The sequence below is a fragment of the Rhea americana genome, unplaced genomic scaffold (genome assembly GCF_003343005.1).
Source record: "Rhea americana isolate MKP2758 unplaced genomic scaffold, rheAme1 scaffold_7, whole genome shotgun sequence".
NCBI classification, from domain to species: Eukaryota; Metazoa; Chordata; class Aves; order Rheiformes; family Rheidae; genus Rhea; species Rhea americana.
Genome location: NW_028186867.1, coordinates 11,333,426 through 11,358,469, shown reverse-complemented (window position 1 = coordinate 11,358,469; position 25,044 = coordinate 11,333,426). Strand labels below are relative to the sequence as shown.

The 25,044-nt window shown below is 38.4% G+C and overlaps 2 protein-coding genes across 2 annotated transcripts in view; one reads left to right on the top strand and one right to left on the bottom strand.

The window, feature by feature from the left end:
- CNOT11 (CCR4-NOT transcription complex subunit 11) overlaps window positions 1–7,046 on the bottom strand; it is a 44,001-nt gene extending 36,955 nt beyond the window's left edge. Inside the window, exon 1 of the mRNA XM_085321611.1 lies at window positions 7,016–7,046. Within this exon, the coding sequence (XP_085177737.1) occupies window positions 7,016–7,046 (31 nt within the window). The remainder of the gene's footprint in view (window positions 1–7,015) is intronic.
- A 6,242-nt stretch (window positions 7,047–13,288) lies between these two features.
- Window positions 13,289–25,044, top strand: part of TBC1D8 (TBC1 domain family member 8) — a 37,232-nt gene continuing 25,476 nt past the window's right edge. The window contains exons 1-4 of the mRNA XM_085321610.1: window positions 13,289–13,454; window positions 17,800–17,918; window positions 21,423–21,651; window positions 24,351–24,591. Of these exons, the coding sequence (XP_085177736.1) occupies window positions 13,289–13,454; window positions 17,800–17,918; window positions 21,423–21,651; window positions 24,351–24,591 (755 nt within the window). The remainder of the gene's footprint in view (window positions 13,455–17,799; window positions 17,919–21,422; window positions 21,652–24,350; window positions 24,592–25,044) is intronic.

The window sequence follows — 25,044 nt, the reverse complement described above, 5'->3', positions numbered from 1 at the left end:
CGCCTCGGCCAACGGACGCGCGCGCGCCGGGGGGTGGGGGTGGGGGGGCTGTTAGCCCGCCCCGGCGGAAAAACGGATGCTGGCTTTCTTCTTCTTCTTCTCCTCCTCCTTCTCTCTCTCTTTTTCTTCTTTTCCCGGGGTTACTTACACGCAGCTCTGCTGTTTTCGGAGATCCCCGAGATCCGTGGGGCCGGGGGTACAGGCGGAGGGGAGAGGGTCGGCTCGAGCCCCCTCACAGCGGCGTAAAGCCGCGCTTGGCCCCGGCGGGAGCCGTGTGGCGCTGCGCTGGTGCCGTGGCTGGGTCCGGAATTTGGGCAGACCTCTGGCGCGGAGACCTTAGCAACCTGATGTGAACCAAAACAGAAAACAGTGCCTTGGAGAAATAACATGCTTCTGCCGGTTTAATTCTTGCTTAAAAGCAGATTAGAATGTTTTTCTGCGCCCTTAAAAAAAAAAAAAAAAAAAAAAAAAAACAGAATTTTTGCTAATGGTTTATGTATTTAAAAGAATGATCAGATATTTTCAAAGACATTTTATTAAAATAAAGCTGCATTATCTGGTTTATTTTTTATTTTAGTAAAAACTTTTGCTATTGCTATTAACCCATGCCAGAAGGTAATATTGTTTTCTGTGCTTGCTTTCTCTCTTTTCTCCCTCTCGCTTTCTGTTTTTTAATTGCAGTTTGTACTGGTTGTGGAGTCATAAAGGAGCATGAAACTTAATTTGCGCTTGGTTGTCAGTGTATCACTGATGAAATCCCAGCCCTGAGAAAGTCAGTGGAAGCCTTGCTGTCTAGCCTCCTGTTTTCCCCTGCGCCTTGTGTGAACCCGACGGGCCACAGTGGTTGTTGTCTTCAGTGGTTGTTGGGAGGACGTGGATTAATTGTCAGATTTAAAATAGTCTGCTTTTACAGCTGTTTGATTTAGGTCCAGGTCATGAGGATGAGACGAGTTAACAAACGTTAACTCTTCATGCCTAAGGTTTCTGTGGCAGATGTTTGCAAGCTTGAAACAAAATCAACCGCTTTTCTGTCTGGTTAAGTTTCAGGTGAATCATTTTGCTGAATCTACAGTGCACAAGCTTACATAAATCTCTTTTGGTTAACTGAAAAGAACCACTCCTGTCTCCCTTCTTCCTATTCTTTTTCTACCATCAGAAGAAGTTTTCTGAGAGAACCGTAAATTCTGATACTCTTAAATCATTTTAAATGTGGATATTTAAAAGGACTTAGAAATTAGCATCCTCTAGCAGAATAAGTGTGGGGGAGCATTAAGCATAGCTGGAGTTAGACAAGTAACCTTTTTTGTTGTTGTTATTTATGCTTGGAACAATCACAGTGGAGACTGGAGCTGCAAACCAATTTGACTTTACTGGTAAATCTGTTCCCTTTCAGTGCAAAAGTTACCTCATGATTTTTACCATACAAGGGTATAGAGACAYCTATCTTTTTGAAATTTCCAGATGAAAAGGTTAATAAAATATTACTGTATTTCACAATATGGTCTAGCAAGCTGTAGAGCCCTAGGTTAGGACATTTTGTTTGCTTTACTGGGAAAACAAAGCTTAAGTGAGAATATTATCTGTATCTGTTTTCCTTTCCCTTCCCCTCTAGTAACTTAAGCTCTGGCCAGTTTCAGTTAAATTTGACAAAGTTTTGGAGATTTGAAGATCCTGTACATTTCATGAAAACAGATGACTCAGTAAGGAGTTAGCTTCACCATTAAGGAGTAGGTTGAAGTATATACTCAGGCTTTGTTAGTCTGAGATTCCATGTGGGAACAAAGTAGGGGGGAAAAAAGCCTACTACTACCAAGAAAACTAGATTTCATAGATTGCGTGTGCAGACGATGCAGTGGACCACCCATRACCTCCTTATCTTTTAAACAAAGTGGAAGAGTAGTGGCAGAMTCAGGTGCCAGTTGAGCTGTCCTTGTGCATATTATTACATAATATTTTCACTGAGCCTATGTGGGGACATCTGTTTTATGGCCCTATTCTTGTATTTGCATGTTTTTTCTTCCAGGACTATACTCTCCTCTTTCTCCTTACCAGGGCATTTTGTCCATTATATAAAAGTGAATTAGCACAGCTGGAGGGTACATTTTGTGCAGATTCATTTCTGGAAGGATGGACTAGTGAAGGTGCGTCACATGAAAGCATTTTTCTCCCATGTCTGTGTTTCTTTGGATAGTGTGTTCGAATCAATCAAWCAATCTTACAAGCAGGTGCTTGTAAGAGAGAGACTGTATATACTACTGTTATTTAATTTGTGTTCTAGGGCATTTACTGAATGTACACTGGGCTTGCAAACAGTAGGTACAATAATAATGGAGGTTGTATTTATCTATTCATTATCTGACCAGTATAATTCTGTTTTCTGTCTTCCCCAGGGTTAGACTTTTCAAGTAAATGTTTAACACTATCAGCTAATCTGTGTCTCTACTTGAGAGCTTTGTTGGATCAGAGACTTAGGAAGGAAATTGGTAATGTTTTAGAACACTTCATCTGTAGAAATGGAATTATAATTTTTAATTAATTGCTAATTTTGAACTAATTTTAAATTATAGAATTCTTAGAATGATTTAACTCAGCAATTTTTGTTAGTTCTGGGTTTTTATTCCTGTAATGGAAGACCTCCTTAGATATCTCCCAACAAAAGAAAGACTTATGATATAACCATGCCATAGGTCTAAGTTAGTTGGATCTGGATAGTTGATGATAGTCACTTCTGAATTTATGTATTAATGATGAACTTGAGATGTCATCAGTAGCCAAAAATACTGTCAAATCCTTTATGSTAGAATAATGCAAGATAGTTTAGCTTGTAAGTGAATCAGTGTTGCTACTTTCATTTTTATTAGGGGATGTTGAAAGCTCCTTTTAGCTTCCTGTTTGATTAGATTAGCTTTTTGAGTTTTGACAGCAAGACTGCTTGTTTTGTGACCTATTGGGAATGTTTTTGTCATGGGCACCAGATTAAGAGCAACTTTTCACTCTTCCCAAGTAGTTTCTGTTTACATAGTATTTCAAATTACACACTCTTGGTGTATATATAACAAAACCACTTAAGATTCTCTTAAATACTTGTGAATTTTCCCTCTTAGAAATAAGGTTTAAGACCTCTGAAGTCTGTAGACTTTGTTTCAAGCAGATTTTGTCTTTACCTTTTGAGGTGCAGTAATTTTATTTCAACCAAGAAGTTAAAGATTGATAAAAGGTTATGAATTGCTCCTGTTTTACCTGTGTTTTTAATTTAATTATGATACTTTCTCCTAGTATTTTCCCAGCCTCCAAAAGCTTTCAGMTGAGGGCACATTCCAAGATGGATGCGGTCTTTTTAATTCTTGGTGGATGTACATAATGAAGAGAGAGCCATTTCTCCTTGGGCTCATATAAGCCTTTACTATTCATAACTTTAAATATCAAATAACACATAGGCAAAAAGAGGCATCTGTAGTATRTGAATTTGATCTTTATTATTCCTTCAATAAAAACAGATGTGATAAATACACGTACTTGAGCCATATACCATTAGCTGAAGTAAACTCCTCATCTTGGGGTTTTATTTTCTCTTAAAAAAAATCTTTTAAGGTGATAGTTTTCAGACTGATCTTTAGAGCACCTCCTTCTGGTTGTGGAGAGCTGATTAGTAACAGAACTTATTTCCCCTTGCCTGGATTTTATTTTTCTGATGTATACAGAAAAATACTTATTAATAAGTTCTATGTCCTTTTCTAGAAATTAAACACAAAGTAAAAGATCTTTTGCTGCTCTTTTGTTCTCTCCAGTCCAAACAGCAAAATTATCATGTTACATACAGCAGCTTTTGTTAGTCCTGCCACTCTCCCAAAGATAAATAGTTTCATAATACAATGTGTTTTGGAGAAAAGCAGCAATTGACCTGTTACATGGTTACATCCTATATCTTTGTTTTGTTGGAGATATACCTAAGGAGGTCTTCCATTATGGCAGTAAAAACCCAGCAGACTGCATAAATTGAGAGTTCTCCATGAATAAGCTGAGTTTCCATATCGATTGCTCCCATTTATTACACTGTAGCGTAAGAAGACAAATAGTTTGTAAGTTAGACTTATGGTCAAGTCTTGTTTTTTTAGTAGAGAATGCAAATGAATATTCCCATAAAGTTTTTTTATCTTCTGGAAGGGTCTTTATAACTTTGGTGAAGGGCAGGATGGGCAGCTTATTAAAAGAGCTGTCCTGATAAGGACCTCAGTAAAGCCTGCCTATCAACATCAGGGGAAGTTACCTTTTGGTATTAAAATGTCCGAGATACCAAAACAAGTTGCTGACTGGTAAAGGTTACATTTGATCTATAGTTAAAGAAACATTTATTAAAAATAAATGTAGTAGTTTCAGGGAAGGAAAATGTCACAATAGTAATGTTAATAAAAGATACTTGTTAGTGCTCAGCATCTGAATTTATGTATTTGTTTTCTTAAGGAAGAACTCTCCCTGAAACCTTTCACAAGGAGGGGGAAAATCCAAATAGTTTAGTGAAAACTTGGACTCTTGTCAAAATGTTATCTAGCCTTGCCCGCGAGTGGAATTCAGATCAGCAGGTTTTTCCCTTCAACCTTTTATTTTTTTCTTATTTTAATGTAGCTTTTTTTAAAAAAAAAAAAAAAGAAAAAAAAGAAAAGAAAAGAAACATGCTTAGAAACCATCTGTTAAATGGATGACTTCTCCATGAAGGAGTTTGGCCTGGAGGCCTGAGTTGGAAGTAGAGATTGAAGGAGGAAGGCCCTGACTCTGACTGTGAACTAGGAAACCGAACACCAGGTCCTGACACCTGAACCCTGTGCTTTCTTTGTGTKCCACTTTGGCTCTCTTAACTTGACTTCTGTATTTTATGCTTATAAGCCACAGCAGTGCTGACATGGGCAAGCTGAAAAGAAAAGCAGTGCAGAGGCATGCACCAAGAAGAGACCATTGTGTTAAGCATTGATATTTAAGGCAATGATATACCTGTGTACTGAGAGAGGTGTCTGAGCTGTCTGCTTACAGAGCGGTCAGTAGCCTGTTCAGCGTTGTAAACCAGTAAACAGTTAAAATAACCTTTTTAAAAATATTTTGGAGGCTAAACTAAGCATAAAAAGACAGGAAAATAACTGAGCATATCTGTGGTGACAGAATTTAAGTAATGCTGTGTTGTTCTCTCTATGTTATTTACAGCACCTACCAAAGAGGAGAGAGATGGTTTTTGTGRTAGTACCCAGAATAATGTATTGTATCCTAGTAATTTAGGGGACTACAAGCAGCAGCTTGTGTATCCCACCTTCTTGTTAATTTTCAGGTAGAAAACAATTCTGTATTTATGGATTTGTAACATGAGAATCAAAGCATTTGGCTCTGTGGCCTTCAGGGCTATAAAAATAGGCTTGGCCTAATCTAAACGTGACTTTTAATGACATGACAGTAGACTGAGATAAACAGCTGCAAGAATTCTGTAGCAATAGCATTCTTAAAAAAATGATTTCAAAAGAACAGAGAATGAGAAGAAATACTATTTTATAACAGTATGAACTAGTATTTCAGGGGTACAGTGTGGTTTCCATGACCTGAAGATGGTAGGTGCATGATTCTTCTGATTTTTTTTACATTGTTGACTTTCCCTCCCCATACTGTCATTTGATACGAGAGGCATATCAACAAATTAATTCCCAAGAATATGAAAATCACAGAACAAATAGGTCACCAAACTCCAAAGTAAAATATCAAAACACCCTTAATTTTCTGGGATATTTTCGAGTCCTGCATCCTGTGGAGCACTGAGACTAAGGAATAACATTTAAACAATTTGTTTCAATTCATTTTTACGTGTCAGATTTAAAAAAAACAAAACAAAACAAAAAAGTTTACCTGGTGCCAACGTTTGATCTGGCAAAGCATATGTTAGAAGTAATTTAAGGGCTTGAATGTTTATATTTCCACAGTATAATAAATGTTTGAAGCATTAGGCCTTCTTGCTGAAATCTAACATTGTCTGTGCTTATCTTCAAATGTGGTGTGCCCTTATCATTACAAAAGAAACACAGTCTGTCTACGGCAGAAATTGAGTAGCATTCCTGCATGCTTTTCCTTACATACTTATCCAAATAAGTTCTGTAACTTTTTTGTGTGTGTGTATTTTGGGGGGAAAACTTGATAGAAATACACCTTCATGTGTGCTGTGTTGCGTTAAAACCTGTTTATATAATTCTGCAGGATTCARCACAGACAGTATCCAGTGTAAAGCCAAGAAGTCAAACTGCTAAACTAAAAAGAAGTTAATGGCCTGCATAACTGACAGTGCTCTTACCTAGCAAAAGTGTGGATTTTAGTGAGGCCTGAGTGAAAGTAAGAATCTGTTAAACACCTGTGTTTTGARCTTTTAGAAGAAATAAGACACTATGAAAGAACAGAAGATGCCCCAAAATTTTTATACTGGGAGCCACTGCTGGCAAACAGTAGCTTTAACTCTTTGGCTTGGRCCCAGTCCTGCCTTGATGTGGCTTGACGACCTCTGCCAAAGCTTATGGTGCCAAGTGTCTGAGATCAGTCGTGCTCTTCGGAGTTAAGGTGTAAGCCCCTAGGACATAGGCAAGGCTCAAGACAACGGCAGGGTGGTCGTTGGTGTAACTCGGCTCCCGACCTTGCCTTGGTGGCTTTAACCAGTCATGCCTCCTGAGTTGCAGGGCTGGTGAGGCTGGTGAGGAGCTGGCTGTGCAGTGCCCGTGTCCCTCTCTCAGTAGGCATAGCGCTTRTACAGAGAGCTGCAGAAAGGTTTTGCAGAGCCAGGTGGGTAGCGCTGCGCTAGGCTGTGCTGCCCTGTGATTGCCCTTCTGCAAGGTGAGGCTGGAGGTTGTCCCTGTTAGTCAGAAAACTGCCTTTCTGCTATAGCTGGAGCATATGGAAAAAACRGGAGCTGAGGAGGGATCATGACTTTGGTGTTTCTTTCCTGGTTATTCTGAATTCTTGTCCRATAGTGGGCTGGTTGTGTAGTCTGCTTACTCACCTGCGTAATACAGCAAATTGCTAGCCTCCATGGCTGCTGTTGTGAGAAGTTCAGAGGGGGGAACTTACACAGAGAAGTGTAATTAGGATTCAGGATACTTAGCATTTCTTTGCCTCAAAGTGTTATTAAAGATTAATTCTGATTTATTGAAGTCATTAGTTCAGTTTTACTGTCTTCAAAACAAGGGGGAAAAACCCCTTCATTTTTATGACCGTGTGAATTGTTTGCTCTTTTTGCAAAATTCTCATATCGGAACAGCTCAGAGTGCCTCTTGTAGCTACTCTCATTGCGAAACTGCGTCTTCTGGGAGGCAACCTGTATTGCTAGCTCCTTCCCTGTTCCGTTAAGATCCTTGTACTTTGTTGTAAAGTATTCAAGCATTCATTTTTTTGACTGTTGCTTTTGCTTCCTTTTTTATTTTTTTTTTTTTTTTTTTNTTTTTTTTTTTTTTTTTTGCTTACAGATTTTTGTTAGCAGAAAAGAAGTAGGAAGCAATGAAATGAGGATGAGTGGAGCAAGAACCTGGCAATATGTTAGTCACTGTAATTATAAATCCTTCATTCTAGATTCAGTTATCTGGTCTTACAAAATCAACTTAGTCTGATTCAAAAGAAAAAAAAGGAGAGGACAAATACCTAATGCAGAGCCTTATTGGGATGTAGGTAAGCTCCTGAGCCACAAAATGCTCTTGTGAATGGTCCTGCAGAGTAAACCACCAGTGTTTGCAGTTCTAGAGTCCTTGTGACATTGTTTCTTTTTGATCTATGAAGTCTTTGGTATGCACTGTTAATTTCTGGGCCAGTTAGGAGGACCTTCAACTTTGGAAGAGTTGAGCAGCTTTGCAAATTGGTATGGGTCTAGACGCTGTGGAGCTCCTCTGCYGGGTTTCTCTGCAGGGCTCTGTTTGGTGGATACTTCGGCACACCTATCCAGCTGTGTGGGTTTCAAAAGCAATACGAGCCTCATGTTTATTTTCAGGTAGATCAGGGAGAGGTGGTGGGGAAATTTCTCTGCTTTGAATTTCTGCAATAGACTGTTTGTTTGTACAGTGGCTAAAGCTGTTAGCCAGGATGCTGGAGAGACGGATTGAATCCTGTCATGGGTGTGACTGCTCTAGTTTTGAGAGAGAGGGTAAAAGTGCCTYTTCTGGGAAGTTTGGTGCTGTGGAACTGGGGTGGAAAGAGGTGCTCCCTGGTAGTGTGCTGGTGTCTACAACTCCCTAGGCTTTAAAATGGCATCAGAATTCCTTATCAATTCATTGTAGATATTGCATGTTACTGTATCTTTGAATTATGCTGTCCTTCAGTCATCGCTCTGTACTGAATTCCAGAGGCTGTGTTAAGTGACAGATTCTTGTTTTGGAGACTAGATACCTTTTTAAAAAAATCAAACTGTAAGAGTAGTARTGCTCAGTATTGTGGTACTGCAGTYTTCCTCRTGAGAGTTAACTCTGTTCTTTTGGAAATGAGTAATAGCAGCTTAGATTTTTTTAATTTTTATTTATTTGTTTTTTTTATTATCAGTTCAAGTCCCTCTGTCCTGCAGAATGGCTTACCTGCCAAGGTGACCACCCTATTTATAGAAAGACATTTGGATAGTTCTGAAAAATTTTCGTTTATAGCCTATTAAAGATGATGAGGGTAAGCAGAAATGGCCTTTTTGTTTTATGAAGAGGTTGCCTTAATTCATGTTCAGCTAGGCACAATGGTTAGTTTCTTGGACTGTTTCTCTAGGTATTGAATTGAAAGATGGAAATAATAGATTTTTTTATAAATCAATTCCACTTTTTTAGTGTGAATTCAGCTTTAATCATCCACTGTTCAGTGTCTCTGAAATTTAGAAGAATTTTTAAAATACTGCATGGATAGTTGACACTGATTCAGGCAAGGAACCTGCATTTTTGGGTTTGAAAGACATGCTATGTTTAGTAGAAATTGCTGTTAGATTAACTCACTGTAAGTGTGCCTTTTTCTAGATTAGCTATGAATATGATGCTTACAGGATAACTTGTAATGGGATCCTCTATCTTTTTGCGGGCGCATGAGGTRTAAAGAACCACATCTTTAAAGATGAAAAGAAAGGTACTACCTTTAATAGCATGTATGAGAACCAGATCCATATAAAATGTCATTGGCTTTTTTCTTATTTGAAGACATGCTGAGCAAGTTGTACTTTCAGTTGGATAATAAAATCTAGTAGTGCAGTGTGTAATGTGCAGTTTCATACCRTTTATATTAAATATTCTGTCAAAGAGACTACCTATTTGTTGCAGGATTTGAAGGTAAATCCCTTTGGCCCTTGAAAATTTTTATGCTTCAGGTTTTTGATGGTGTTGTATGCATAATACCTGTGTGATTTTGATAAAGTTGATTTGAGATATTCTACTTTTCAATACTGAAGTGATGAAATATGCAAAAAAAGTAGSTCTTTTAGCAATGAAGTAAAAGGTCTGGGTAAGATGTGGGATTTGTAGTGAGTTTTCCAGTTTTGTTTTACAAGACTTACTTCTAAAAGAATATAAGTAGATGTTCTCTCCATCTGAAATTCAGCTTATATGTGAAGAAGCAAGTACCTTTTGAAGAACCTGAGATATTCTGTTAGTGGATGTTAACAGAGGTCTTATAAAACCCATGCAATTTTTCTTAGTGAAGTTAGTGTATTGTTAACTACTTTCCTAAAATTTTGGGGGCCCAAAAAGCTGATGAGAATTTGGTAGAATAGCTGATTAAAGGGAACGAGGTACTTTCAATTATAAGTTCCTTCCAAAAATCTTGTCCCACATAGAGTAAGAAAAAATATCTATGAGAATTATGACAAAGAAACCACTGTAGCAGTTCCTCTCTTTTCCCCACTCTACTTCTGTCTCCTTTTTGTTTTTGACTGTGCTATAGACATAAATGGTCTCACTGTTGCCTGTGATAGAAAAAGAAGTCTGCTTCACCCTAGCTGAAGACATCCTAAYGCATCAATGTGTGAGCCAGAGACCCTTTGGAAATACACTTTCATGGAACAAGCTATTGGGACATAACATAATTTTTYGAAGTATGTTTCAAAGTCTGTGTACTTTGTAAATTTTCTTCCTTATTTAGGGCATTTTTAGGTTTTTTATTTTCTTCTGCTTTGGTGAGAAGCACAAAATGCAAGTGTTCTGCTTCAAATGTTAATYAAAATGATTGTGATCTAAGTAACATTTGGAAAATTTTGCCTCTAGTTTTAATAATTTTCATTCTACTTTGGTTTCAACTGAATTACCATATAAGGCTTTTATTTATTTGTTAGTTTTGTGTTCTTTCATACTCTTGCAAATGCAGATTAGTTATTACAAGTTCCTTTTTTCATCTTCTTTTTTTCTTTTTTTTTCCAGCAGGGGGGAGGGGAACAACAGTCATTTATTTAAATATCAACTTCATGGGTGGCTGTACCACTGYAAAAGTACAGGTGCTAAAGCACAGTGATAAAGTTGTACTGAACAAGGCAACTGCTGTGTATGGTAGAAGAAAATSAAAATGTCAAACTGAGACTGTTGCATAGCCTACAGCTATACTGAGTGTTTTGGCTTGAGGGAGTTGRATGAAAGCCAAATACAGGTATGAGACTGATGTGTGTTGCTTGCTCTGCTTCTGGCGTACTCATTCATTTTTTTTTTTTTTAACTGTCCTAATGTTGTTGCTGTACACTCCCCACCTACCGTCTGACCCCACCACAAGCCCTGCTAGCAGAGGGAAGAGAGGCAGGTGGACTGGACTCTCCTTTCAGCCCTTGCAGAAACTCCCTGGAGCCCAGCCAGCTACCTTAGGCTTTATGCTGTATGTAAGAGCAGTAAAGCCAAGTGAAAGTGCACTTGGATTTTGGTTGAAACTGCTGTCGTGATGCCCACGCTCTTCCCCCCCATCCCCTTCTGTTTGATTGCTAGTTAATATTTTAGCTGTGGATAATTTAGACTAGGGAATTTTTTTTTTCTATTTGCACAGCTTTTGTGTTGAAGGAAGAAACTTTGTTTTTAATAGTTGATAAGTGAGATGGAAATTGTAAGCAGAAGTAGAAAGTGAGAAGAGGAATTGGTTGCTCGGGTCAGTTACTCAGGAACAGAAAAAGGAATTAATTTTGAACAGACAAATAAAAACAAAATTTTGCAGTCCTATATTTATGCATATTTTGTCCTTTTTTCTGTAATTTCTCTATTTCACAGATCAGATGTTTAGGTGTTCTTTTGGAATTTTAGAAGTACTTGCTTTTAATTGGCTTTTCTCTGTGACTTCAGTGAATTAAAAAGGGATCTTTCTCCTGGAGCTATCATCAGAGGAAAACATATGCAGTACTTCATAAGTTTCTTCTCTTTCTTTGTTGTAATGTCTCATGTCATCTGAAATTTGAAAGTTAGACCATGTTTTTGTTCTCTACATCTTTTGATGCTGTCTTACTGGCTCTAATCAAACTATTCTGAAGACTATACYATGAATTTGCTCTGTTTTCTGCAAGTATAGATAATTTGCTGATTTTTGTACTTGTAGGAATTTTGGTGTCTTTTTCATATAATTACAGGAGAGCATTTGGCATTTTCTGACATTATACATAGCATGTTCTCCAAATTCATGTCTCCATTTTAAACAGATGGATATGATGTGTTGAGATCCATTTAATTCACAAGTGAACTGTTACTGAATATCTCACAATATAGTTTTAAAACATATTTATTTGGCTTTGAAAGCCCTATCAAAGGTGTGTTCCAAAGAGGAAGTGGTTGATAAAATTATCTTCATTCTGGAAAGGCTTCTGACCCTGTTCCTTGTGAGATTCTTATACCTCCTAAACTAGAAAACAGTACACCACTGCCACTCTACTCAAATTAACTTACTTTGCTCTGCTCAAATTATCTGCCTGTGGCTTGTTGTCCAAGTGAGAAGACCTTTCAGATGAGGTCTTGTAGATCTCATTTTATTTGTTTTGTTACTCATTTAGGTGATGAACTAGAAAATGCAATTATAAAACCTATACATGACACCAACAACTAGCAAAACCTTTGCAGGCTAGGAGTAGTTCTTTTTATGTTGGATAAATGCAGAATTTAGGTTGGAAAAGTCAAATATGCAAATGCAAAATGTAGTATTGCAGAAAACTTTCTAGATATTTTAGTAGCCTAAACTAATGTGGCTGAAGTAACTCCTAGGTGCTCGCTCGCTCGCTCKCTCTCTCTCTCTCTCTCTGTAAGAGGTCACTGGTTTGCAACAAGTACAGATGAATTGGATATAAAGCTTCTGAATTGCTATTTGTAGGTGGTGTAAACCAATTTGAAGGTACGTTGAGATGCCAGCTTGCAAATCATGCTGTTGGAAAAACTTTTCTTTGCACAATTTGTTTCTTCCTGCTATGGGGGATGTAAAGGCAAAGGCCAGCAATTTCCAGCAGTCAGRCTGGAAGATCTTTTGGAGAGGCAGCAAATGTTCCTGCTCTCTGAAATTAGTTTGCCTGTATTTAAGCCAAGTGCTGAGTTGCAGCAAGATACTACTGCAAATATTCCTGGATCGTGTAACAGAGATGTGTATGCAAGATACAGAAGGTGATTTTCCACTCCTACTGCAGCTGAGTACCTATCAGGAGTGAATATTGTGTCTAGTTTTGAGCATCACTCATAAACAGGAGAGATTCCAGAGAAGAAGGATGAGCCATTTGAAAAATATGTCCCATAAGGGAAAAGATGAGGTGATCAGGGTTTATTTAGAAAAGAGAAATCATTAAAGGTTGGGGAACCATGATGATACTTTTTCAGGATGTTAAGTATTAACATAAAAAGTGTTTGTGGCCAGTTACTCTCAATGTTCATGGGAGTGGGACAAATTTTCAGCAGGAAGGTTTGAGTGACTTGTTTGTTTGTCTTTACTGTAAGAATGAAAATAATGGAACGGGCTTGTAAGGGAAGTTGTTGAATCTTGATTGTGGGAGGTTTTGAAGAACAGGTTAGACAAATACCATTTATGGTATAGATATATTTATCCAGCTTCAGAGTAAGAGCTTGAACAGTTCCCTCAGGTCTTCTATTTCAGTTCTGTGTGAATGTGTGTATATGGCAAAACTGGAAACACAAAAAGCTTGATATGCTTCTAATCTGGTTTGTCTTTTGTGTTTTGAACATCTGTAAATTGGAACGTAAAAGAAGGAAAGTATTGGTATCATTCTATTCTGTATTTTAATTTTAGGGTTTTAAATGTGAAAAGCTGTAGAACTAGCTACAGTGAAAGCTGATGCTAACTTCCTTTCTTTCCTTGTTTGCTGTGTATGGCTGCAGGTCGCTTGGTTGGTGCCCTGGATGCTGTGTTAGATTCTAATGCACGTGTTGCTCCATTTCGAATTTTACTTCAAGTTCCCGGATCACAAGTTTACTCTGCCATAGCATGTGGTGAGTTATTGAATGGATCCGAAGTTTACTGGGCCATAGCTATTGGTGAGTCACATACGAAAAAAACAATTCTGAGCATGATTCTGAGCATGCTCAGTATCTGCATGTCCAAGAAGCTCAAGGTAACACAAACTAGTAGCGTGAATGTATAAAGCTATTGGCTATAGCTTGGTTTAACAATCAAATTAACCTTTGGTTAAAATTCCAGATGTTAATCATGAGAATGTGTTAACTAGGAAAATTAAGCTTCTATAAAAAGGTTGTTTAGCTGATGCTATTTTGCTTTAATTTTCTGTCTCTTGCAAATGTGATTCTGTTCATATGCGTATCTTTTCAGGTGGGAATAATAGTTTCTTACAGCAAGAAGCTATTAAGTCTAGTCTTTCATCAGTATCTGTAGTTCTTTTCACTTGCTTACTAGAAAATGCCTCACAGCTCTTGATTATAACAAAATATAACTGGAACATTTAAAAGATGCTACAATATTTAAATGATAATAAATTTGTCATGGGGAAGTGGATATTTGCCTGGCCCACTGCACACTAATCTCTTCTACAATGTTTTTGCAACTTTCAAAGATTGAACCATTACTCAGGAAAGTGATGCTGACGTGAGTTTCAGCCACATTACCATGGCATGCTGAAGGTCATCTGAATGTACTTGGTTTTACATTCATCTTATTCTTGTTTGGCTAGTCTTCAGTGTTCTCATTTTTTTTTCCAGTCTGTAAAAAATGTTACTATTGAAATTTATGGTAGATTTTCCTTTCGTTTCTTATATGGACCAGGCAGTGAGATAGTTATCTAATACAAGTGTTGATGTATTGGTGACAGTGTCTGACATAGTAGTCCTTTAAATGAAAGCATTCCCTTCCTTTAGGTTCTTACAAACTCGTTCAACATCTCTGCAGTGGTCCCAGCTGAAATCTGCTTGCATTTACCCCATTAATACTGTAATTCTTCACTGTGTCCCTTAAGGAAATGTTCTACACTGAGAAAGGGCTGCCTAGAGGAAGTTTCTGTATATCTGAAAAATAGCTGTGTTTTGAAGGGAGCATACTGAAGTGAAGGAATGCAAATCAAAACTGTTATACATCGACAGATACATGTGAAGATGATATGTGTCAAGTACACTTGTTATTTTTTGTTGTGGGTGGATTTTCTTGTTTTTGCAATTGCACTGTGCTTTATGTCCCCTTCCCATTCTCCTTCCCTCCTGCATTTTTTTAAATGCCACCTCATTGAGAAATTTAAGAGTTCAAGAGCTTCATGCTATTACACTCCTCTGAAGACAGTTAGCTTTCACTGGAAATGTGAGTTCTGTGTTGCTGTCATGAATTTTTTGGTATTTAAATGCATGTAATATTCCTTTCTGGGACTGCTCCATGCCCTATCCATGCTCTTATTGCACAATGACAGCAGAGTTCTTATTAAAGGAAATACAAATCAAAAACTTGCCTGTTGCAGTGGTTCAGAATTTTGCTGAGATAAAATTGTGTTTATGTTTTCTGAAATACTCTCTTTCCCCTTCTAAATGAATACAGAACCCTAAGAAAACGAGATTTATGGTAACAGAACAGGAAGTAGAGGGTTCTGTTTTATATACTGTACAGGTAAAACATATTTGTGGTTGCAGGAACTTTGGAGAAATTAAGAGCCACAGTAGCAGAAGTTTTGTTTGTTTGTTTGTTTGTTTGGATAGTACTTTTGTTGTGAAACCACAACTTGAGCATCCAGGGAAGAAATGGCTTTGGAAGAAGAAATGGAATAAAATGCTTTGGCAGATAGAACAACGTGACTTGACCTTTTTCTTAGGAAGCTGAAGGCTTGCAAATTCCTTTTTTCCCCACCATGCTACAGCTGTCCCTACATCCTCTTTCCCACATGTTGCTGGTTGCATGTGTTTGGGATGGGCTGGTGAAGGCTGATCTATGCTGAGGTGCTCCCCGCACAGGGCAAGGATGTGCTGTCGCCATGCAGGAGTGCCTGCTGTGCGGGAGTCCCGTTCTGCACTTCTCAAACTTGCCGCCTCTTAGTGAGGTGCTGAAGAAGCTCATGCGAATATGATGATAGAGTTTTGTTACTGGATTTTTAAGTAGCAGTCTTGTCGAATAAATTAAGGACGATTCCTGCTACATAGTAAAGAGAAGAGCAGTTCCAGGAGCTCCTAGCAGTCTCCTGATGTAACTTCATTAGGGATGGCCATCGTGTTGTTAGACAGTTAATTAAAATGACATTTTTTCAATTGCATATTGACAGTTCTGTGTTCTAGGAGCTGTAGGCTTAAATGATAATTTATGCGTGAAGGTCAATATATGTGTTACAATCTTTTGCAAATCTCTGAGGGCTGCTAGGAAATCTGATCCATACCCAGCACAGCTGTCCTRGCAGAGCTGTTTTCATCCAGATGGTTTACCGTGTTACACCAGTAAGGGGAAGAAAATCCCTAACCTGAGCCATAGGATAGATTCACTTATAATTTTCCTTTTAGAAGGATTGTAGCCAAAATAGAAACATAAGTAACAGTCAAGTGAAGTGATGACCATTTGAGAGAGGGAGAGCAATGGTGATTATTGAATAAGTAGGTTTAAAGAAGAGAATAAGATGAGTGAGATAATGGTCAGATTGAATATAAATTTGGCACAGACACAGAAAATATACAACAGGTAAAACAAAACAAAATGCTTTGAAGAGTATGGGCACAGGAAGAGAAGTAAGAAAGAGACTGACAAGGCATGTGTGGTATGAAACGTGAATTAGAAATAAAGAAGGGATCAAAAAATTGTTGGGTTGACCTGTCAAATAAAAAAAGAGAGAGATTCTTCAGTATTTAAGCAGAATCTGTGGGGATACCTAAGGCAGACAGGAAAGACTGCAGTAGTCTCTGTAAAAGATAACTACTGCTTGAGCCAAGGCTTAGAGCAGTAAGAACAATGTGGATGCTGCTGTGAAAGACTGCTTGCACATGCCTTATTTCACAAGAGACAGCCCACCAGCTCTCCCACACAGCTGATATCTTTTAGGCTGCTCAAATGTAAAAATTCAGCTCAACATTTGCTTTGCACAGCCATTTCAACATAAAATGACAGTGTTTCTGGTGTTCTTAACAATTAACATACTTTGTCTTCTTTTTGTAAAGGCTGTTGTTAAGTGTCTCTTCTTTCTTGATTTTTTTTTTCAATTTAATTGATGATACTTACGAAGTTCTATCATGAGACCTTCCTGTCAAGGAAGTTAAAGCTGGGGAAGTTTCCCTGCCAGTTGGCATTCTTCATGGGAAACAGAGCAGAGGAAAGTGGAAAGTCCTAAGCTAAATTTATCATCTTTCATTGTGAGGCAACATGATATCTCTCTAAGGTACACACAAATCAAAATTTGAGATAATGGGTCTTCTGTTTGAGATTTGTCTTATTATTATACTACTTTATGCTTTTTATGTTTCATGCCACACTGCTACTCTCCCCTTTTCCACTAGCTGGGCATTAGAAAAAGCACCTTTTGCTGCCTTTATGTTTTTACTTTTAATGTTTAATCACTGACTAGTAAGCTAGAGCAGCCAGATTTTCTCCTAACATTCCTGCATTTTGCCTCTTTTGCACTGATTTTTCTGTCCTTATGTCATAATGAGACACAGCTATAGGTCAGTTTTAAGCAGAAACAGCCAACACAAGCAAGTGATTGAAATGTTATTTCTGGAGTTAGTGTGAACATGTTACCTTAAAAAAAGGGGAGAGGGGAGGGGAGAAAAAACCCTTAAATCCCACTATTTTTCTAAGATTTTTCTATTCACTGTATTTGTCCCTCAAAACTGTACAAACACGCTCTTGTGGATCTTTTAAATGTTGTTGAACTGAGCTCCTTTATTTTTAGAAGTAAATTACTACAGAAAACTTTTCAAATAAGATACAGACTATGAATACCTAACTTCCTCTAAAAGCTTGTGCATGGCATGTGTGTATACATACGCATGTACATACAAAGGCAGGGAGAAAGAAACATCAGGGAGTTTCGGGAATAATACCAAGGTTTATGCTGGCTGCTTAAGGAATGTCATGTCAAAATGAGCTGTATTTTAACAGATCAGTAAGAAGTTTTGCTGTTTTTTTCTACTTTGACTTCTAATGTAGCATTTGCTGGGTGAGAACTTTTGTGAAGATACTAAAAATGAAAAGCACTAAAACTAATTCTCTCCAACAATAAGGTTTTTGTTTTTTCCTCTAACTATACTGTTACATATTAGACTTTTTTGACCATTTTACTACTGAGAATTTTGAGGTTGAAAGTTTTGGTTTCTCATAGTGAATTTATAAAATGTATTTTATTGCTTTTTCTTCTTCCTTTCAATTTTATTTTATACCATGTATTTCAATATATTAATCTTGCTTTTCTAGGTGCCACTGTAGAGGAGATAAATCAGCATTGGGAATGGCTGGAACAAAACTTACTCCATACTTTGTCCGTTTTTGACAATAAAGAAGATATTGTTAGTTTTGTCAAAGGGAAAGTAAAGGTAAGGAAATTTTTGTCTTGCTTTCACCCTTCCCAGCCCACTCGCATGGAATTAGTTAGAAATAATTTCATGAAGTTATTCAGATTTGTTTTTGCCCATGTAAACTTTTTTTTTTTTTTGGGGGGGGGGGGGTGGTGGTGGTGGTGTAAATGCACTGACCTAGCTACTGTGTTCATCCTGAATGCAATTATATTTATCACAAAATGTGTCTACTTTTCTTGTTCATTTCTTGATTTCCACACTTCTGCATATCCATGCTCGCTAATTTGTTGTCATCCATTCTTGTAAGAAGCTGAGAGATATTTGTGCTCCTTTGTTTTCATACAAGACTACACAGCTGGCTTGTATAGCAAGGTTCTTGTAGAGCAAGGATTCCTAAATCTTCTTTTGGCCAAATAGTGCCATTGACATGACAGTGCTGGCTGCCTGCTCCATGCTGAGCAGCAGTACCTTCTGTAGGATAAAAAAAAAAAAAAAAAAACCCAAAACTGTTCTATCATGCATATTCACTCAAAAGAATACCAGCTCTATGCCCACTTCTGTACTATGGTTAGAGTGGGTTATAGTTGATAGGTTTTCTCTGTGCTGTTGAATCTGCTGTGGCCTGCATTCTTGTATCTCCACTTCTGTCTCTATGGAAGCTACCTGATCTCAAAACTAATTTCATCTTCATCACTTCCTGTTCTTCTTTTTCCTGTAAGGGGTTGTGGTGTGTAGCTGAGTTTCCTTAAACACCTACTTTTAATTCCTTCTCCTCTCCAAAACATTGTTAAATATCTTCTCTTCGTTTATCTCAGCTTTTCCTCCTTACTACATTTCTCCTCTCCTCTCCCACGTTTTTTCATAGCTTTATCCCATCAAGTTTCTCCTGACCAGCATCCATTTCAATACTGTTACCCCACTTGATCAGGCTTGGAGATTTCAGTAGGTAATAGCCTGAATCTATTAGCAAAACATCCCTGTTGATGATGATGTAATTGCCACTGCGGAGGGAGAGCAGGCCCTTTGCATGAAGTCAGCCTTGGCCTGGCAGGCTCGGTGGTACCCAGGGTGCTTGGACCGTGCAGCAAGGGTGCTGCTGGTCTTCTCAGGCTCCACTTGTGAGGATTCAGCATGAGAATTGCTGTTGGCTTTGGAGGGCATATGAATCTTGGTCACTGGACTACAGTGAAGCTGCCCGGTATCCGCAATGCTGTACAGATAAGCACATCTTTAACAAGCTGAAGGTGGAATTCTAAAGTTAGTGCTGACTGAAGACCATATTTAAAGGAATAATGTCACGTCCTGTTGAACTTAGCACAGAATCACAGAATGGGTAAGGTTGGAAGGGACCTCTGGAGATCATCTAGTCCAACCTCCCTGCTCCGGCAGGGTCACCAAGAGCATGTTAAGAAAGGGTTGCACCCAGATGGATTTTGAATATCTGCAGAGAAGAAGACTCCACAACCTCTCTGGGCAACCTGGTCCAGTGCTCCGTCAYTYTCACAGGGAAGAAATTCCCCCTCACGGTCAGGTGGAACTTCCTGTGCTTCAATTTCTGCCCATTGCCTCTTGTYCTGTCACASGGGACAACYGAAAAGAGTTTGTCCCCATCCCCTTGACRCCCTCCSTTCAGGTACTTGTACACATTGATAAGATCCCCCCTCAGTCTTCTCTTCCCCAGGCTGAAGAGGCCCAGCTCTCGCAGCTGGTCCTCATAGGGCAGGTGCTCCAGCCCTCTGATCATCTTCGTAGCCCTGCGCTGGACTCTCCCCAGTAGCTCCTTGTCTCTCTTGTCCTGCAGAGCCCAGAACTGCACACAGTACTCCAGATGAGGCCTCAGCAGGGCTGGGGAGAGGGGCAGGATCATCTCCCTCCACCTGCTGGCAACACTCTTCCTAATGCACCCCAGCAGACCATTGGCCTTCTTGGYCACAAGKGCACATTGCTGGCTGATGGTCAACTTGTCATCCACCAGCACTCCCAGGTCCTTCTCCGCAGAGCTGCTCTCCACAAGGTCAGCCCCCMCCTTGGACTGGTGCCTGGGGTTATTTGTCCCTAGGTGCAGGACTCTGCACTTGCCCTTGTTGAACCTCAGGAGGTTTCTCTCCGCCCAGCTCTCCAGCCTGTCCAGGTCTCTCTGAATGGCAGCACAGCCCTCAGGTGTGTCAKCCACTCCTCCCAGCTTGGTAGCATCAGCAAACTTGCTGAGGAGACACTCTGTGCCTTCATCTAGGTCACTAGTGAATAGGTTGAACAGGATGGGACCCAGGACTGAGCCACTAGCCACAGGCCTCCAACTGGACTCCACACCTCTGATGATGACCCTCTGAGCTCTGCCTTTCAGCCAGTTCTCTATCCASCTCACTCTCCACTCGTCTAACCCACACTTCCTGAGCTTCCCTAGGAGGATGTTACGGGAGACAGTGTCAAAAGCCTTGCTGAAGTCAAGGTACACAACGTCCACTGCTTTCCCCTCGTCTACCCAGCCAGTCATTCCATCAGAGAAGGCTAAGAGAGCACAGCTCCCAGAGGCAGCAAACAGACGCAGCAGTTTGCACAGCAGTTTGCGCAGGAGAAGCGCAATTAGGTCCAAGAGGACATCTTTCTTTTTTTCCAGTCCTAGTAGTGCCAACTTTCACAAACATGGTTATAGCTCGCTGCAAAGCACATTTGCCTGTAGCTGTTGGAATTGCTGCATCAGCTGTGTTGGAAGCTTCAGACAGAGCCTCTTACAGCAGATGCAGCCCTACAGGTCTCAGGCTGCAGGGCGTGCTTGGGATCTCTCCAGAAGGCCTGGACTGATAGTCAGCCCTCCTGCAGGAGGTGTGCTGCTGTTCACGATTTGTGTTTTCAAGTCAAGGAGTTACGGGATGAAGTCAGTAGACTGCGAAGCATCCAAGAAAGTGAGCAGGAGATAGACAGGGTGTTCTCAGAGACCATACTCTGGGAGTCCCAATCCCCTGCAGCAGGGGAGTTGCTGGAAGGCTCTTTGCAGAGTGAAATAGTACATCACAGCACAGTTGAAGAAGGCTGGAAACTATTTTTTTTTCTCATAGAAGAAGAAAAGCCCCTAGTCCTCCTGTAGACTTGGACTTACACTTGAACTTATAAAGCCTGGCATCTGGCACATTGCTTCTCATAAAATACACACTCTCACAGAAGTTTGATAATGGCTACCACCTGTGCAGGTCTGCTGGTGGCTGTATATCAGGTCCTACTGCAACTTTTTCCTTGGTAAAAGTATTAGTAAGATGCTCTTTTCTACCCACTTTGTTTTGGAAAGCTTACAGGAACATAAGGGAGGAGGGAGAGATAGATAGGGAGTCTTGGTGTGAAAGTATGGGTAATATGTGAAAGATGCAAACACTGTAGAAATTTATTCATTTGTGAAACTTGCAAATCAACTTGAATTTCTTTTTAAGATTGTGTTTTTTTAAAAAATTGAATGAGTAGCTTGTAGTAACTTACCTAAAGGCAAAKACTGCAGGTTTATCATAACATGTTATCCTGTTTTTGAATCAGGCACTGATTGCAGAGGAAACCAGCAGTAAACTAGCTGAGCAGGAGGAAGATCCTGAAAAGTTCCGAGAAGCCCTAGTGAAATTTGAATCCAGATTTAATTTTCCTGAAGCAGAGAAGTTGATCACCTATTATTCTTGCTGTTGTTGGAAAGGAAAAGTTCCTCGGCAGGGCTGGCTTTATTTGAGTATCAATCATCTCTGTTTTTATTCTTTCTTCCTGGGCAAAGAATGTAAGTGTAAATATGGAAGAAGTCTAACACTATGTGGAGATGTAAATAAAACTAAATGCAAAAGCAGTTATTCTTTTTTATGAAAAATGTAATTCTACTCTGGAGTTTATCTTCTGAGTTTTTTCTGTTTAGATGAAATATCTTGTTTAATTTGTTTTCCCTTCATCCTTTATTGGATTAAAAATAAAATATGAACTTAATAAAAATGAGTATATAAGAGTATGTAGATACAGTTGCTATTTAGGTCTTTTTATTTTAATGTTAAGTGGATTTAAAATGTAAGAGACCACCTACAGATTCTTAACTAGATAGTTTTAGTGCTGAAAATGGTCACTAAGGAACAAACCCTTCCACATACGTGGAAGCACCATAATAACTTTTAACACAGCTGTTGGTAGTGCCTGCAGACAGATAGGCAGCAAGATAGTAAAGGAAGTGCTAGCTGACTAAGAAAGTGTGCTACCAGAAATGAGTGAATTCAGCTATGTATTTGAAAATAGAACAGGAAACAAAGCTATATCTTACTCTCTGAACAGCAGTGTGAAAATTCAGTATTTTCAGGTGAAAAAAGATAACTCTTTTCTACACACTTCACAACAACAGCACAGGAAAATTAAAAATAAGTATGTCCTGTGATTTTTAAGATCTTAATGAAGTGGCAAATTTGTTTATGATTTACACTAAATCATAACCTAAATTTTTACTTTAGGAAGATAATTGATTTTGACTTTGGTCATGATTTTATACTGCAGAGGAAGAGTAGTATGATTGTGAAAAGCTTGCCAGAATGGGTACTGGGAGGTAAAAACAGTTGTAGCTGTTTAAAGTGTTAGCATTCCTGTTTCATAAGAGTGTGCTTGAATTGATATCTTTGTAAGTCCTATATATTCTGCTGTATCTTCAGCAAGGATAGTAAAATAAACTTAGCAAGAATGGTCAGTTATACCAATTAGGAAAACTTTTCCAGTTACTCGCCATGTTTAGAATTGGGATGGCTAGTCAAATTAAATTGTAGATTTAAAGCTGAAGTACATTACTCTAAAAATAAGTAAGATAGTAACTGTTAATTGCTAAGATTTAAAACATACAAGGACATACCTAGAGCTGGAGTTCCTTTTCTTCTTATTTCTTTTCAGGCCAATTATTTTGTCATATCTACAAGGAATGGGCAGAGTTAGATTTAAAATACCAGTATGTTTGTTACTTGTTATAAATAACAAAAGTTGAATTTATTTTGAAAGAATATAATGGAGTTTTTGATGCATACTAGATATCTGAGTCCTTATTTAATTTCCTTGTTTTCTGTGTAGTATTAAATAATGTCCTTTGTGAATTATTTCTTCTGGCTGTCATTGCAGACTTTCACTCATTAATCTCAGATAAGCCGTCTGCCAAAGCACACAAAGCAAAAATCATGTGCTAGCTCTTCTTTACCTTTTTAAATACATTTTTTCTTTTTCTAAAATGTTGCAGACTTTGAACCTTTCATTAAAAGTTTTGGCCTATTACAGTCTGCTGTGCTGTCTCCAGAGCAAACACTGTAGAACCTGTATGATTCTGATCTGTTTGAACAGTAATGTTATTGCTATAGCACTTTTTTTAATCTTTGTTCCTTTGCCTGTGCCGATACAGACCATTTTATGACTGTTCACCACAGTTTGTATGTTGATGCAGCTGTACTTTATTTAAGAAAAAAATTTAATCTGTAAATAATCTTGACAGTTGTGGTTCACCTAATACAGAAAACTTGCTGAGGGGTGCTACTCATATAACTAATGATCATGGATAAGTGTATGACAATGTTTGTTATTACTACCTTTTTATTACATATTGACATCATGAGACAAGCCAGGGATGTTATGAAGCATAGACTTTGGTTGTTGGCACAGACATTCCTGGGCAGGTTCCAGCGGTTGTTAAGTAGAAATCTATTCAATTTTAAAGTCTTTCCTGGCTTAACTTCTAGGCAAAAATTCTTAAAAGAGGCAAGTACATCCTTCAATGATTATCTAAAATAAACTGATTCTTTCTTCTGTTTCTATTTATGTGATTCAGCAGAGTGTTTTACTATAGAGATGACTGTCCTATACTTTTTCTCTAAATGTATTCAGTCTTGTTTTTTATACTAATGTTTATATCAAGATTTGCCATTGTACCTTTTAAGTAAAAGGTAACCAAAATAGGAAGATCTCCATGTTTAAGTAGTTTTCTCTGATGTTCCGGTCACAGTATTACTTGAACTTTAAAAAATGCCCATGTACAAAAGCTTCTTTTTGTATGGGAGTAACCTTTATTTTAAAAGTTAAAATGCTGTGCATGTAATTGGAATGTTTTGCACCTGCCTGTAAATTCCCTTCCCCTATTTTCTTCCTGCTCTTGAAAAGACATTTTTTCTGGTAGTAATTAAGGCAGCTGCAGAAATATCTTGGAAAGAAATTATGAACAAAGCTTTTGGAGGTGTTCTGCAGAGATAGAACTCTCCAATCTAACATTTGTTGTGAAAATAGGAAAAATTTTGAAGGCAAAAAAATTTTATGGGACACGGATAGGCGTTTCACTTTTTTTTCTTGCCTGTTGTCTGTAAAAATGAGCATTTCATTTCTTTCGTTGTTTACATTTCATTCTGTATTTGCATATTCCCAAATCTGAAGATTTTAAACATAATTCCTAACACACATTTCCTTTTTCTCCAATGGCAGTAAAACTTACCATTCCTTGGGTTGAGGTCCAGAAATTGGAAAGAACCTCCAATGTCTTCATGACTGATACTGTCCGTGTCACCACTCCAAACAAAGAACGTGATTTCTCCACTTTCCTTAATATTGCTGAGGCATTCAGGATAATGGAGCAACTGGCAGATGTAACGCTCCGAAGACTACTAGATAACGAGATCTTTGAACTGGATCCAGGCTTACAGGATCCTACTCAGATTACGAAGAGGTAAAAAGCTAAATTGTTCTTGCTTGTGTGCACTGGGGTAAAATAATAGGATTTTTGGATTGTTTCATTAGTGGGGTAAAATTTCAAAGGTCCACTCAACTCAGGGTGGGGGAACAGACTTTATAATGTACCAAAGTGTGTCAAATAGGTGCATTTCAGTTTGTAGGCAAGATACTTTGTTCCATATATATATATGTAAATATATATATATATATATACGCACACACACACACACGTATAAAAATCTCTCCATATAATACATAATGTGTATATATACCCATTATATATATATGGAACAAAGTATCTTGCCTACAAGATACTATATAAGCACACACACACGCTTCATTTTTGCTTGAAAAGTACCATTCGCATAGGTTTTTCTAGTGCTGTCAGTCCTGGAGAACCATTGCTTTTGATCATATCTGACACTTGAAATTCCCCGCTAGTAGCCAC